A 15,556-nucleotide genomic window follows, 5' to 3' on the forward strand; every position below is an offset into this window, starting at 1 on the left:
CTTTCAGGTTGTGCTCACCCATTGCAAGGGGTTAAAACTGGGGTGGGGGGGGCAGGAGGTACATATACCTCTCTGGTATTATGCCATAATACATATTGACTGTTGACATGTATGCCTATTATTGTAGGAGCTAAAAAAATCTAAATTGTTTTGAGCTAGGGATATCAGAAAAGGAGCTTCATTTAACCTCTGCAAAATAATAATTTCAAGATCAACTGGTATTGTGAGTACATTATTTATTTTTCCTTTTCACTAAGGCATGCTTATTATTGTATTTGTAATATTTTATTTATTTGTAAAGAAGGCCACGAGACATACAAGAGCTTTTGCACTAATTTTCTATTTACTTAATTTATTCACATCCTCCTTTATTCTCTTTCTTTGTTCCACAATGAAGTAGCACTCTTTTTCTTTTTAAATGTGTTATCATTATTTCATTTTTGTCCTCTGTTTTTGTTTTTGAGGCATAGCACTTCACGGTGAATTTAAATTGCCATTGACTATTCTTCCAAGCTCAAAAAGTGCCCCCCCACTCTTTCTATTTTTTCTCCCCTCCTTGCGCATCATTCCTGTCACAGAACATACCATTGGCTGTAAATGGGTTTTCTTTGCAATTCTTTTATGCTTTCAACTTCAGAAATGCTAATTCACATACAAGAGCAAATACATTTAACATCCCATAGTTAATTAGCCTTCTGAAGAAATCAGTTAAATATGTTGTTATCATTTGTAGTTAGCCTTTTACTGAAGCCATTAACATCTGCACCCATCAGGACCCCCCTTTCATTGATGATATTTTTAGAACTGCCTCTTAAATGTTTTTCTGAATTCTTATTAGGCTATCAATATTCTCTGTCTTTAGACTACTGCTTTGATAACCCAAATAAATATACTCTGTCCTTTATGTTCTAATAATGTCTTGTCTATACCATTGAAGTTCCAGTAGTACTAACAGAATGCTTTTTATTTTTATGATTTTTTGCTCATCATTGCCACATGTTTAAAAGAATATCAAACAACCTCTGCCAATTCTCAAACACTATACCCTTGTACCATGATTTATTAGTTTGGGTGGCACAGTGCTTCACCAGTTAACATTGCTGCATTATAGTGCTTGGTTCTTCAAGTTCAATTCACTGATGATATTCTGTCCGTTTGCTAGGGTCATCCAGTTAGGTAAACTGGCAAAATTTAAAATAAGGAATTCTTGGATATGGTCATACCAAAGTCACCCAAAGCTAGGAGTTGATTAAATTTAACCTATTCCTCTTTTCATTTGAAATGTATGCACTATAAGTGCCAGGAATACAGATCTTTGAGGAGATGGAAGTTTCTCCTTACCACCGCAGTTGCATAATCTTAAAATTGTTATAGTTAGAGATGTATGGTTGTGGGATTTACTCAACTGCAAAACATCTTTTTGTATTTCTGGTAAAGCTGATGATGTATATTGTTGATTTAAGATATTCTGTTATTTACAGTCCAATGTTACAGTGGCGCAGTCTTCAGATGTAGATCTTATACACTGCCAATGTGTGTGTGTGTGTGTGTGTGTGTGTGTGTGTGTGTGTGTGTGTGTGTGTGTGTGTGTGTGTGTGTGTGTGTGTGTGTGTGTGTGAGTGCGTGCATGTGTGTATTGTGATAGACTGTTGTCATTTTCAGGAACAGAAGTTCCCTTTTCAGGTGCAACCCAGGACCACTGTCTGATAGTCACACAGTAGGCAAATTAAAGCTGACAGAATCATACCTATTGACATCAGTATAGGCAAGCAGTGTGTGATATGATAGCAACAAGAAACATTTTTGCTGTGAGTTATATAAAGAGGCATTGTCAAGCAGAATGCAAGAAGTTATTATTGTAGACGTTTTTGTAAGATGCCATCTAAGCTGCATGCTCTGTTCTGTAGACTTCATCAGTGTAATAACAGACAAGGCCACTTTAGAGAAGGATAACTTAAATGGTTTGCATCATAAGCAATATAATGAAACCAAAAGCTTAACATGTGAATACTCAAATGAGGAAAAGAAGCAGAAAAGGGGCATAAATGATAACATTATACATCACAAACCATATTGATATAATTTTAGTTGCATGCATTATACATCACTTATCCAGTCATTGTCAGTCAAACATTAAGTAGCTCATTAGAATCCTACTTTCTTTTAAAACTCATTCCGCCTTTGCATGTATTGTTTCCACAGTTCCCATTTTTCCTATGTAATTTGCTCTTACCTTTTTCTAAAGATCCCAATTCTGATTATTTTATCTCGGTCACTATATTCACTACTTCTAGTACAGTTGGTTCAGACTTTGATCTCAATTTTCTAGTAATAGCTTTTTTGGCAACAACCATAATTAGACTCAGCAAGGCCTTACTATGTCTAGGCAATTCCGATTCTGTATCATAGCTCAAAAATAATTTCCTTAGTTACACCAATTTGATCACCCAGTATTTCTGACAAGTAGTCTGTAGGGAATCTTTAAAGTCTGTCAGCTATTACACTCCCAGAAAATATGTTCCCAATTACCTCTTTCTTCCCCATTATACATCCAACATTTGCTGTCTGCCTGAGGAAAAATTCTTTGGAGTTTACGTGGGGTATAAGAATATCTATGTAAACAGTTCCAAGCAAAGATCCTAAATCTTCTAGACTTGGTTGCATATTTGAGAGACATATATATATATATATATATATATATATATATATATATATATATATATATATATATATATATATATGGTTCCCTATCAGAATCCTGAAACACTATAAGCCTGAAAGTCAAAATCCTGAAAACTAATGACTGAAAATGCAAAATCTCGAAAATGCAAAATCCTGAAAGTCAAAATCCTGAAAACACAAAATGGACATACTGTCGTCATTGTGTCTTTGCTATTGTTAGCCCTGTGGTGTTAGGTCATGCTGGGTCCAGGTAAGTGCGGTTGGTTTTATGTTAGGTAGCTGTGGCGGTATAAGTGAGTTAGGGTTAGGCAGGTTAGGCATGTATGCAATAGTGACAAATTTTGGGGTTAGGGGCGGTTTAAGTGAGTTAGGGTTAGGGCGCGGGTCAGGTGAGTGTGTGATAGTGACGGACGTTAGGGATAGGGTCAGGGTCAGTTGGTAGATATTAGTGTCTTTATAGTGACATATTAGCATTATTTGTGTTTTCAGGATTTTGACTTTCAGGATTTTGCATTTTCGAGATTTTGCATTTTCAGTCAATAGTTTTCAGGATTTTGACTTTCAGGCTTATAGTGTTTCAGGATTCTGATAGGGAACCATATATATATATATATATATATATATATATATATATATATATATATATATCCCCATTGTTTCTGTGTGAATTGCTCATCCAGTCTCTCTTCCCAATCCTTTCTAATCTCCTCTGATTGATTATTGTTATCATACAATATTTTATGTGCTCATGCAGTATTTCGTATGCTCCACTATTATTCCTTTTTTAACAGCAGCTTCTGTTCTAGATTGTACTAAAAAACTCTACCAGTGCTGGTCTTTCACTTAGGAACCCCTATTTCTTTCTTTTTGCCTATACTCTGATATCAGTCCTTGATAGGGAAAGCAATCTCTAGCCTGCAGTCCAAATAACTTCTTGACCTCTTCACATTCTATTACCTTTTCCTCTGTAATTATTTGCTTCCAGTAGCTTGGGTCTTGGTTTTCTCCAATAAATTCCAACCCCATCTTACCTATTGTCTGTATCCCTAGTTGCAGCCGTCCCTATTGGCCAAATCTCCTTTCTCCATTACCATGCTGGCTTACTTCTTAGAATACTTTCTACTACTTTATGAATATAATATTCTGTATGGTTATTGTTATTCATCTTAAGGATCTGCATCCAAAATCCCAGTCTCCCCCTTGTTTCTTGAGCTTCTCCGCATTTCATCAACATCCCTTTCCACTTTGAATTATAGGTTTCTGCTTATGCTATGTATAAGAGCCTTAACTTTGTAGCTCTGAAATACCCCTTCAAATCAGGTAATCCCAAACCACCTTGTTCTCTTGCTTTCCCAGATAAGGAAAACAATTGAATGCTTTCAGAAAACATTATCTCATAGCCATTGAAAGAAAGAAGTATTCTGTTTGTATTGCTGTTTATCAGATTGTCTCCATGAAGACATGAGAACCAGATACGGAGTTGCTTCTAAAAACATTTATTCACTTGCTAGAGGAAAGCTTTATTATATTCAACATTCTTTCTTATGTATTTACTTTGTTACTAGAGCAAGCCAAGCATCTTAATCCAGCCATTCCCCTATGTAAGAATGAGAAAAACACATCGTTTTTTCTTCTATCATGTTCTTTTGACCAGGCTTTTCTTCTTTTTTATGTTGCAGTACCTACATTTCTTAAAACTGAACAAAGGTGAAAAAGAGAAGAAGGGAAGAAAACAGGGGCACCTGTTTACTTTAGTATCCCCTTTACACTTGAAAATAGCAGAGAAAACTTTACTTTATATCATTCAGATTATATTATTCATTATAGAAATACTACTGTTAAGAACAACATTTTGTTTTCCTTTGAGTTAACTCTCTCCCTCATCTTCCCCTTTCCTAAATGTTCCTCCAAACATTAATGACAAGAAGTAGGGCATGCTTTAGAGTCCCAGACAGGTTTAACAAAGTCAAAACAGTCCAATATTTCCAGGTTTTTTGTTCTGTCATGTTTCACAAATATAATTAATGCTTCATAATTACATTTTTGTCAATTTCTGGGTTGCTGGTTTTATTCCTGTTTATCTCCATCTCCAAAATCCAGTTTTTGCTTCATTTCCAACATACTCTCAGTTCTTCTAGGCCACTCTTGTGCTTTACTCTGTCTTTCAAGCATTTTCCATTGAAGCATTGGAAAAGGTTTCACTGGCACAGCATCTCTGTTGTCTTCATTCCTAGAAAAACAAGAAGCAGAATATCCTTCTGTTTCACAGCTCACTTTTTATTGGACAAGCATTTGTTTTTTCACCTTAGCATGTTCTGCATCAAAAAATGACTTTGTCCATCCAGGAAGGAATATTACAAAGATAGCTGGGTATAGCAGTTTGAATCTCATGCCTGATTCTCAACATTCCCTGATTAGTGGAATAAATTTTCTCCTCTTCTGCCTGGTGTACATTGAGTATTCATTTTCCTCAAACACTCTACTGTCTCCCACTTTTAGTACTTTGTTCTTCTCCCACTGTTTGTCACAATCAACTTCTTCTTTTGGTAGGATTACATCTTTACTATTAAAGGTCTGGGTTGCTTTCTCATGGTCAGGTTTAGAGCATACACATAATGTGCCCTTTCAATTAATAACTCCTGCAGTGGGATGCCAGTCCAGTTGTTTATTTGTGCTCTCATAAAATTAATACAGTCCATTCCTTCATCTTTTCTGGTACAGCAGAAATCCTCAGGTTTTCCCTTTGTGCTCCATCCACTAATTCTGTTAATTTTTGAAACATCTCATGTTATGTTGTCCTAGCTCGCCTTCATTCTTACAATGATGGGTTTGGAGCCGATCAGCTTTGAACCCATCATTGTAAGAATGAATGGTGAGATGGACAACAAACATGGAATGTTATGGTGAGTACATAAATTCTTTTTTATGAGCATTCTTATATTCAGCCAGCCTTTTCTTTATTTCAACCTCTGATCTTTGCAGTTTTATCACTTCATCTGAATATCTGTTTAAAGCTTCTTTCATTTTTGCAGCCTTTTGTTATTTGAGTCGATATATACTCCATCAGTGTTTTGTTTATTTAAATTTTTTCCTCTAGTTTACTGGAAGTCATGTCTTGCACCAAAACTGGAACTAGTACTGCTTTAACAGCTGCAGAATTCTTCCCAGTCAGTGTTTTTTCGTCACCTTCTCTGAATTTCTTTTTTGCTGGAATTCAGGCAATACCCTTACTAGTCAGTTACTGAAATTTACCTAAAAAATACAAGTTTACTGTCTCTCTCTTTTGAATTTCTGTTTTCAAACTGGGAGAGCTTAAATTAAGCTGTTACTTAACGCTCAACCATCTTGGATGTCCCTTTTTCCAATGTTTTGAATTAAAACTGATAAAATATTTCTGTATCTGAGTAACACAGGTCTATATTAGAACATCAAAGTTTCAGAACTTTGAATGTTCTAATATCGAACCCTATTCAGTGAAAGCTGAAAGCATCGAACATACAGAACAGCAAATTTTTTCCTAGGGAAAAAATTTGCTGCTCCAAAACACATACACACAACACAAGCACACCAAACAAACAGCAAACCACACACATACACCTAAAATCTTACACCTAACCCTACACTAAACTATATACACACCACTAACTATCCACTTGCCTTAACCCAAACCTTAACCCTAAGGTCCGTCACTATCGCACACTAACCTCACTCGTGCCCTAACTCGCTTACCCCACCCTAACCCTCACGTCCACACAATTGCACACATACCTGACGCGTGCCCTAACCCTAACTCACCTAACCCGCCTTAAATCTCATGTCCATACAATCGCACACATACCTAACCCACGCCCTAACCCTAACATACCTAACATGCCCTACCCTCACGTCCACACAATCTCACACATACCTAACCCGCACCCTAACCCTAACTACCCTAACCTGCACTCAGTCGCACACTTACCTGAACCCAATCCGTAACTTTCCACCACAGCGCTTAAAATACCAAAGCAACAGAAACGGACAACCAAATTCTTTCCCTAGGAAAATATTTGGTTTTCTGTTGCTTTGATATTTTCAGCTTTCGCTGAATAGGGTTCGATATTAGAACATTCAAAGTTTTGAAACTTTGATGTTCTAATGTAGACCCGAGTAACACATTGACTCTAGCAATACTCAAAACTAACAGCCAACTAGAAATTTATTTTAGTACCTAAATGTCTAATTTCATTGCTGTTAGGACTGTTTTATATCACAAAAAAAATTAATGTACATTTCTGTCTTCCTAATCTAACTACTTTAAACTGTAAAATACCCAAAGTACAGATTACCATTTTTGCATGAAATAATTCCTTTTAATGGGTTGAATGAGGTAAATGCATTCAACACTTGCATTTCCAGCTTGTTATGGCCTTGCTTTATGTGCCATAGATATGTAATGCATATGTCATTTTATCACATTGCTTACAAAAGGAGCTGCATGACTGTATACTAACATACAATCATCAGAAAGCAAAATCCATTAAATATAGTGAGAAGGGTCAATGGAACAGAAACAGTACATTATTTTGTAGAAACACCTGACAGATATCTCTGCACCAAGGTGTAGTCATTGTCTGTCCTGCATATTTCGCAATTAAATGATGAATCATACTGACTTTTGGAACTAACACTGATGGGAAAATAGCACATACCATTCAGGAGACTGACATATTTCCATCCCTCATGAGCTTTTTCCCTCCTGGTTGTTATCCAAAGCCTGTCAGGCATAATGCCATAGGGCTAGAAGTGGAACTTCCGTCTTTATATTTGTCTGTGTCTTGTCATCTTTTGGCCTTTGTTTCTTTCAAGTTATCACTCCTGCATCTGACAGGGTTAGAGAAGTCAATTATTTCAAAGTAGTACTTGACAGTGAAGTGCAGATAGAGCAGCTGTGCTTATGAATTATGTTGTACTGGGAGGGTGCATCACTGAACAACTCTTTATTTGATTCCATAGGTGATAGTGGCAGGAGTGGTTTACCAGGTGACTCAGGCTTCCCAGGAACTTCAGGCTTTCAAGGGTTGAAAGGGGAGCCAGGAAACTTTGGGAGACAAGGACCAGCAGGTAAGTCAAAATATATCTGGTTTCTGAAAAATTAGAGCTCAGATCTTAAGAGGTTTTTTGGTTTAGCATTTGCTTATGATCATTAATGCTTTTAATTGCTGTATCTTAAGTCTAAGCATTGTGCCACAGACAGTGACTGATAAAAGAAATATTATTAAGTAGCATCTGAAAAATTCAGGTTTCTAACAGACCAGCTAATACTAAGGTTAACTGTTTTGCAATTGCATAAAGCACCACCCTATGTTGACTGTCAGAAACTTGCAAAAAATCAGACTGGTTGGTTCAGTAACTGAGGAACTTAGACTGTTTAACAAACTGTACTTATTTTTTATCACCACAAGACCTCAGTGGCAGTTTTTTTGTAAATGTTACCTTCTTATGCCCTCACTGCATACTCACTGTAAACTATGACTTCTGTTAGTTAGAATGTTGATTTGATAGTCGGCTAAGCATTAAAAACAGTATTTTAAGGCAGTGCTGCTGAAGGAAGTAGCAGCTTTGATTTTCATGTATCTGGTTTTATTTTTATTGCTAGACCTACCTTATGCTCATGCTCATGTTAACATCCATTTGTTGTTTAGTTGTCACTTCCCTGATATTATTTGTACTGTATATGTTATGACTGCAAATTCCATATGTACATTACTCCAAATTTATGCTGATTATGTCAGTTTTGCTTAGATCTGTGGATTTTCCAGTTGCCTGTTCTAACTGATCAGCCATCATAAAGATAAACACGGAAATGTCTAGGTAATCAAAGGCAATCAGCGTATTGTCCACACATATTAGTGACTTCTGTGGGACTTTGAACAAGGAATCATACAGAATCCTATTTTAAGTAGTCTTAACTAAAACTTTTTTACATAGGGCAATGGCATATGTAGGGAATGGGCAAGTGATTTTTATTTTCTCTCACTTCAGAAGCATGGAGAACACCTTGCAATTTTGAAGGAGGTCTTACAGTTAAAATAAATGTACTGTATTTGTACCACAAAAGGTATTACAACTTTTAAAATCCTTGTCATTTACTTTTCTTATGTCTAAACTGAAAACTGAGGGTGTTTAATTTACTTTGGCTCACTTGTTTTAAACCTTTCAGATGGCATTTGTGATATAGTGCTTTGGACAAACTCACAAGAATTGTTCATATAAGATTGGAACTAATATAATCTGGTATATGAGCTATACTTTGAATCCTTGCCAAGGGGGTAGTGGTAATTAACAGAGATTTCAAATGGATGGAATCCTTTCCATTTTGTGCAGAATAAAGAACATAAATATAGGGATAATTTATGTTTAAATACTTTATAGAAATGGAAAGGGTAACTACTGAGTCTAGGTATTCCCATTGCTTCCCATATTTTTTAATTTCTTCCATTTGCATGGGAACTAAAACAAGAATGTTACTGAAACAGTTAGTTAAAAGACCTTTGTTCTCACTGAATATATCAACCACCAGATGGTGTTTCTCTGACGAGGTCTTCTCAACACTTTCTTGTTAGACCTCCACATGTTTCCTTATATCACTGCTGAAAAAAATACATATATGGAGTGGCAGATCTACTTGTTGTCTAAATTCTTTCCAGCTGACTTCTTAGCATGTAATGATCAACAGTGTCTGCCACTAAGAGTTGGTGAGTTTTGTTTGTTTCTGATAGAATGGCTTAAGGAAGCCTTGTTGAAAATGAAAACGTTCACCTAATGTAGCATGTTTCTGTACAGGTTTGTAATTAACATTTGATTACTTGTATGTATGTATTTATTTATTTTTTCTTTCTAAATTCAGTAAATGTTTCTTGAGTTTTTAGATCTGCTGAAGCCACAAATTAGGGTGTGCGCACACACACACACACACACACACACACACACACACACACACACACACACACACACACACACACACACACACATTGCTGCCAGCATTCCATATTAAAGTGTTATTCTTAATATCATTCTATTTGTGGGACGTCCAAGATGGCTACACACTGATCAACAGCTTGTTTTCCGCTCTTGCAGTGTGAAAAAAGAAACAGAGAGAAGTGCAAGAAACTCTGTAAGTTTAGTAAATTCCTTTACTGGTAGTAAGTACACTGCCGACAAAGAAGAAAGTTAGAGAGCCTAAAAGAAAATCGACTAGAAAAGGTGAAGAAAAAACATTGACTGGGAAGTGCTATTCAGCAAAAAGCCGTTCAAGCTGTAGCTTTGGTGCAAGACATGACTTCCAGTAACCTAGAGAAAAAAAAAATAAATCAAATGAGCTGACTAAAATAAATAAATTATTGAAGAAGTATTTTGAGTCAAATAGCAAAAGAGCTGGAAAAAATGGAAGATGCATTAAACTGCTATTCATATGAATTGATAAAACTGCAAAAATCAGAGGATGAAATGAAGAAAATGTGGCTGAGTATGAGACTGCTCAAGAAGAACTGTTTAAAAAAATGGTAGAGTTAGAGGACAGAGCACGCAGGGAAAAACCTAAGATTTTCTGATGTATCTGAGAAACTAGAAGGAACAGACTATATTAATTTTATGAAAGCATGAATAAGAAACTGGACTGGTATTCCACAGCAGGATTTGTTAGTTGAAAAGGCACATCATGTATATGCTCCAAACCTGGACATGAGAAAGCAGCAATGACCTGTTTTAGTAAAGATACAATTATACCAGCGAACAAAAATACATCCTGACAAACCTATGGTTAAAAATTGGAGACAGTAGAATGGTTGTAGAAAATGATTATTCACCATACACCAGGCAGAAGAGAAACAAATTTATCCTAACAGTCAAGGAATGTTGTGATGTAGGTGTGAGATTCAAACTGCTGTATCCAGCTGTCTTCAGAATTTTTTTTTCTGGTGTATCAAAGTCATTTTTATGTAGAACAGGTTAAGGAGGAAACACAAAAGTTTGTCCAACAAAAAGTGAGCCATCAGACATACGGGGACTAACCACCACTACAAGATGCTGGTGGCCTTCCAGTATTGATGCTTTCTGCATCAGTCATTTGGTCCTGACAAACATTTCGTTTCTTGTTTGGGGAGTATATGAATGACTTTGGTAATATATATATATATATATATATATATATATATATATATATACACACAAACAGAAAATGCTTACTAATCTGATGTCACAAGTAGAATAAGGTAAAAAAGTCCAATATGCCTAATTTGGAAGTAATGACAATTTTGCCTCAAAAACAAGACTACTTCAAACGCACTGCAATGAGAAATCCTTATCACCAAAATACAGGCACAATACACCAAATTTAGCATATTCTGGAATTTGTGCAGAAAATTTAAAACCTTTACTATGCAATATTTACAGATTCATGTTGAATGCTAACTGAAAAGTAGTGACATTAAAGATCAGACTGAGCAGTTTTTAAAAGAGACTACCATGCTTCATTTTGCTTGAAAAGTATTCATGTATAAGATTTAAGGTCTAGATACAAGATCCTATGTCAAAGAACATTTTAATTATTGAGCTCCATTAGACTGAAACACCAGATGTGTTATAAGTGGAGGAGAAGAAGCAGAAGGCATGGCCGAAGGCAGGAAGAGAGGAGAAAGGCTAGGACTGTGGTAGTGAGGGTCGGAACTTTGAATATTGCCAGTATGACTAGTATAGGGAGAGAGTTAGCTGATATGATGGACAGAAGGAAGGTTGGTATGTTGTGTGTGCAAGAGACCACATGGAAAGGGAGTAAGGCTAGGGGTTTCAGAGGTGGGTTCAAATTGTTTTATCATGGTGTGGATGGGAGGAGAAATGGTGTAGGAGTTATCCTGAAGGAACAGTATGCTAAGAGTGTTTTGGAGGTGAAAAGAGTGTCAGATAGAGTGATGTTTATGAAGCTGGAAATTGATGGTGTAATGATGAATGTTGTTAGTGCATATGCTCCACAAGTTGAGTGTACAATGGATGAGAAAGAAAAATTTTGGAGTGAGTTGGATGAAGTGTGATGACTGTACCCAAGGGCGAGAAAGTGGTGATTGGAGAAGATTTCAATGGGCGTGTTGGTGAAGGGAACAGAGAGGATGAGGAAGTGATGGGTAGGTATGGTGTTCAACAAAGGACTGCAGAAGGTCAGATGGTAGTGGATTTTGCGAAAAGGATGGACATGGCTGTGGTGAATACGTATTTTAACAAGAGGGAGGAGCATAGGATGACATACAAGAGTGGAGGAAGATGCACACAGGTGGATTATATCTTATGTAGGAGGGCCAGTTTGAAGGGTATTGGAGACTGTAAAGTGGTGACCAGGGAAAGTGTAGTTAGGCAGCATAGGATGGTGGTTTGTAGGATGATGTTGGTGATCAAGAAGAGGAGGAGGAGTGTGAGGGCAGCACCAAGGATCAAATGGTGGAAATTGAAAAAGTGTAATTGTGTGGTGGAGTTCAGGGATGAGTTAAGACAGGCACTGGGTGGCAGTGAAGAGTTACCAAATAGCTGGGTTACTACAGCAGAGCTAGTAAGGGAGACAGCTAGAAAGGGGCTTTGTATGACATCTGGACAGAGGAAGGATGGCAAGGAGACTTGCTGGGTGGAATGAGGAAGTACAGGAGAGTATACAGAGAAAGAGGTTGGCAAAGATGAAGAGAGTAGACAGGAGTATAAGGAGATGAGGTGCATGGCAAAGAGAGAGGTGGAGAAGGCTAAGGATAAAGCATGTGAAGAGTTGTATGAAAGGTTGGACACCAAGTAGGGAGAAAAGGACCTGTACCGATTGGCTAGACAGAGTGACTGAGCTAGGAAAGATGTGCAGCAGGTAAAGGTGATAAAGGATAATGAGGGAAACATACTCACAAGTGAGGAGAGTGTGTTGAGCAGATGGAAAGAGTACTTTGAGGGGCTGATGAATGAAAAGAATGAGAGGGAGAGAAGGCTGGATGACGTAGGGATAGTGAATCATGAAGTGCAATGAATTAGCAAGGAGGAAGTAAAGATAGCTATGAAGAATGGAAAGGCTGTTGGTTCAGATGACATACCCATGGAAGCATGGATGTGTTTAGGTGAAATGGCAGTGGAGTTTTTAACCAGATTGTTTAATGAAATCTTGGAAAGTGAGAGGATGCCTGAGGAATGGAGAAAAAGTGTTTTAGTACCGATTTTTAAGAATAAGGGTGATGTGCAGAGCTGTAGTAACTACAGATGGATTAAACTTGATCAGTCACAGCATGAAGTTATGGGAAAGAGTAGTGGAAGCTAGGTTAAGAAGGGACATGATGATTAGTGATCAGCAGTATGGTTTCATGCCAGGAAAGAGCACTTTAGATGTGATGTTTTCTCTGTGAGTGTTGATGGAGAAGTACAGAGAAGGTCAGAAGGAGTTGCATTGTGTTTTTGTAGACTTAGAGAAAGCATATGACAGGGTGCCTAGAGAGGAGTTGTGGTATTGTATGAGGAAGTCGGGAGTGTCAGAGAAGTATGTAGGAGTGGTACAGGATATGTATGAGGGTAGTGTGGCAGCGTTGAAGTCTGCGGTGGGAGTGACAGATACGTTTAAGGTGGAGGTGGGATTACATCAAGGATCAGCTGTGAGCCCTTGCTTATTTGCAATGGTGATGGACAGGTTGACAGACGAGATCAGACAGGAGTATCCGTGGACTATGATTGACGATGACATTGTGATCTGTAGTGAGAGTAGGGAACAGGTGGAGGAGACCCTGGAGAGATGGAGATATGCTCTAGAGAGAAGAGGAATGAAGGTCAGCAGGACTAAGACAGAATATATGTGTGTGAATGAGATGGAAGATAGAGTAATGGTGAGGGTGCAAGGAGTAGAGGTGGCGAAGGTGAATGAGTTTAAATACTTGGGATCAGTAGTTCAGAGTAATGGTGAGTGTGGAAGAGAGGTGAAGAAGAGAGTACAGGAAGGATGGAGTGGGTGGAGAAGTGTGTCAGGAGTGATTTGTGACAGACGAGTACCAGTAAGAGTGAAAGGGAAGGTCTACAAGAGGATAGTGAGACCAGCTATGTTATATGGGTTGGAGACAGTGGCATTGACAAAAAGGCAGGAGTTAGAGCTGGATGTGGCAGAGTTAAAGATGCTAAGATTTGCACAGGGTGTGACGAGCGTGGACAGGATCAGGAATAAGTATATTAGAGGGTCAGCCCAGGTTGGAAGGTTTGGAGACAAAGCCAGAGAGGTAAGTTTACGTTGGTTTGGACACGTGCTGAGGAGGGATGCTGAGTATATTGGGAAAAAGATGCTAAGGATGAAGCTACCAGGTAACAGGAAAAGATGAAGGCCTAAGTTAAGGTTTATGGATGTGGTGAGAGAGGACATGCAGGTGGTTGGTGTGACAGAGCAAGATGCAGAGGACAGGAAGAAATGGAAACAGATGATCCACTGTGACGAGCCCTAATGGGAACAGCTGAAAGAAGAGGATGATGATGATGATGATGATATAAGTAGTACATTGAATTATTGATGAACACCTCCCAAGAGGAAGTAAAACAGACAATAAAGTTATATAAGGTGGAGTATGTAGCTAGAACTGGATCCAGAATTACCAGGTGCAATCCAATTATACTAAAATATATATTTTGACAAGATAATAAAGCAGTACTTGACTGACATTTCAGAGGAGATGTTTCCATTACATACTTTCTTTTTAGTTTTATTTTTATATATTTTAAAAACAGTACAATACTTATTTATAGGCAAAATGTTTCTTACCAAAGTAAAAAATAAAATAAAAAATAGAAACAAAATGAGAGTAAAGAAACTATCCACAAAGTTAAAAGGAAGCTATCTCAAAGTATCCTTTAATAATGAGCAGTTAAAAGTCTAAATAATGTGATTGCCATCCTGTCAGAAGAATCCGTGGCATCAGGGCAGACTTCCATTTATACAAAATTGCATATTTTGTTTGCCATGACAGAAAAGCAAGTTTGGATTGTAATTCATGGTATAATTGTGTAGTAAGTCAAATAAATAAGGCTCCTTTTTTAAATATTATAGCTTTATCTGTTATCAGACTTTTTTTTTTTTGGTCTGTCAATGCATGTCCACCAGTGCTGGTATAGATAGGCATAATAATAATTACACGCCCAACAATGAGAGCTTGTAACTCAAGGCTATCAATCAGGGTTTGGCTTATAACTTATCGTTCACAATTTGTATGGGAAGTAGTATATTCCGTATATGATGGTATGCAGAGAATTGATGCAGCATATGCTGAAAGATTTATTGTTGGTATTCTTCTGAAGTTTATTAAACCATTCAGAATGATCCTATGTTCATGCAACTTCATGCTTAGCATCATCATATATTATTTGACATGAAATTTTCCATTTAACTTTGCCACAGTATTTGTTTCGTTAGGTGGTGGAAGATAAACTTAAAATGCTATGGCTGGATGTTTCTTTTTCCTTACAATGGATTTACTAACAATGGGACCATTCTTTTTGTAACATTTACACAAATGTGATAACAGTACCTGATATTGTCTTGTAAAAAGAATGGTGGTCAGTCACAGGTGTTAATTTCCATACAGTAGGAAGTAGAGGAAAGAGAAGTCATTTATTGGATTATTGTGTTCCCATGGTTTCAAAATGTTTAAATAAAATAATAGCTGATGTAAAATATGGCTTACAACATGGGGAAGGAACCGGTAAAGAACAACCACTCAACGTGATTTGAGATTTCATAAAAATCCTTTTTATCCCTGGTCTGAACAAGTGAATTATTGTGCTATAGTCAGATTAGGTTATTAAATCACTGAAAAGCTGTGCAAAGAAATAAATCAGGACAGGCCACATT

General features: G+C 37.2%; 1 protein-coding gene across 3 annotated transcripts in view; it reads left to right on the forward strand.

The window, feature by feature from the left end:
* The window catches only part of COL4A6 (collagen type IV alpha 6 chain), a 4,024,271-nt gene that overhangs the window by 3,530,359 nt on the left and 478,356 nt on the right, over positions 1 to 15,556 (forward strand). For all 3 annotated transcript variants that reach the window (XM_044057202.1, XM_044057203.1, XM_044057204.1), the window contains one exon: positions 7,678 to 7,785. In XM_044057202.1, the coding sequence (XP_043913137.1) occupies positions 7,678 to 7,785 (108 nt within the window). The remainder of the gene's footprint in view (positions 1 to 7,677; positions 7,786 to 15,556) is intronic.

Source organism: Protopterus annectens, chromosome 15.part0 (assembly GCF_019279795.1).
Source record: "Protopterus annectens isolate FY-2018-M chromosome 15.part0, PAN1.0, whole genome shotgun sequence".
Classification (NCBI taxonomy): Eukaryota; Metazoa; Chordata; order Ceratodontiformes; family Protopteridae; genus Protopterus; species Protopterus annectens.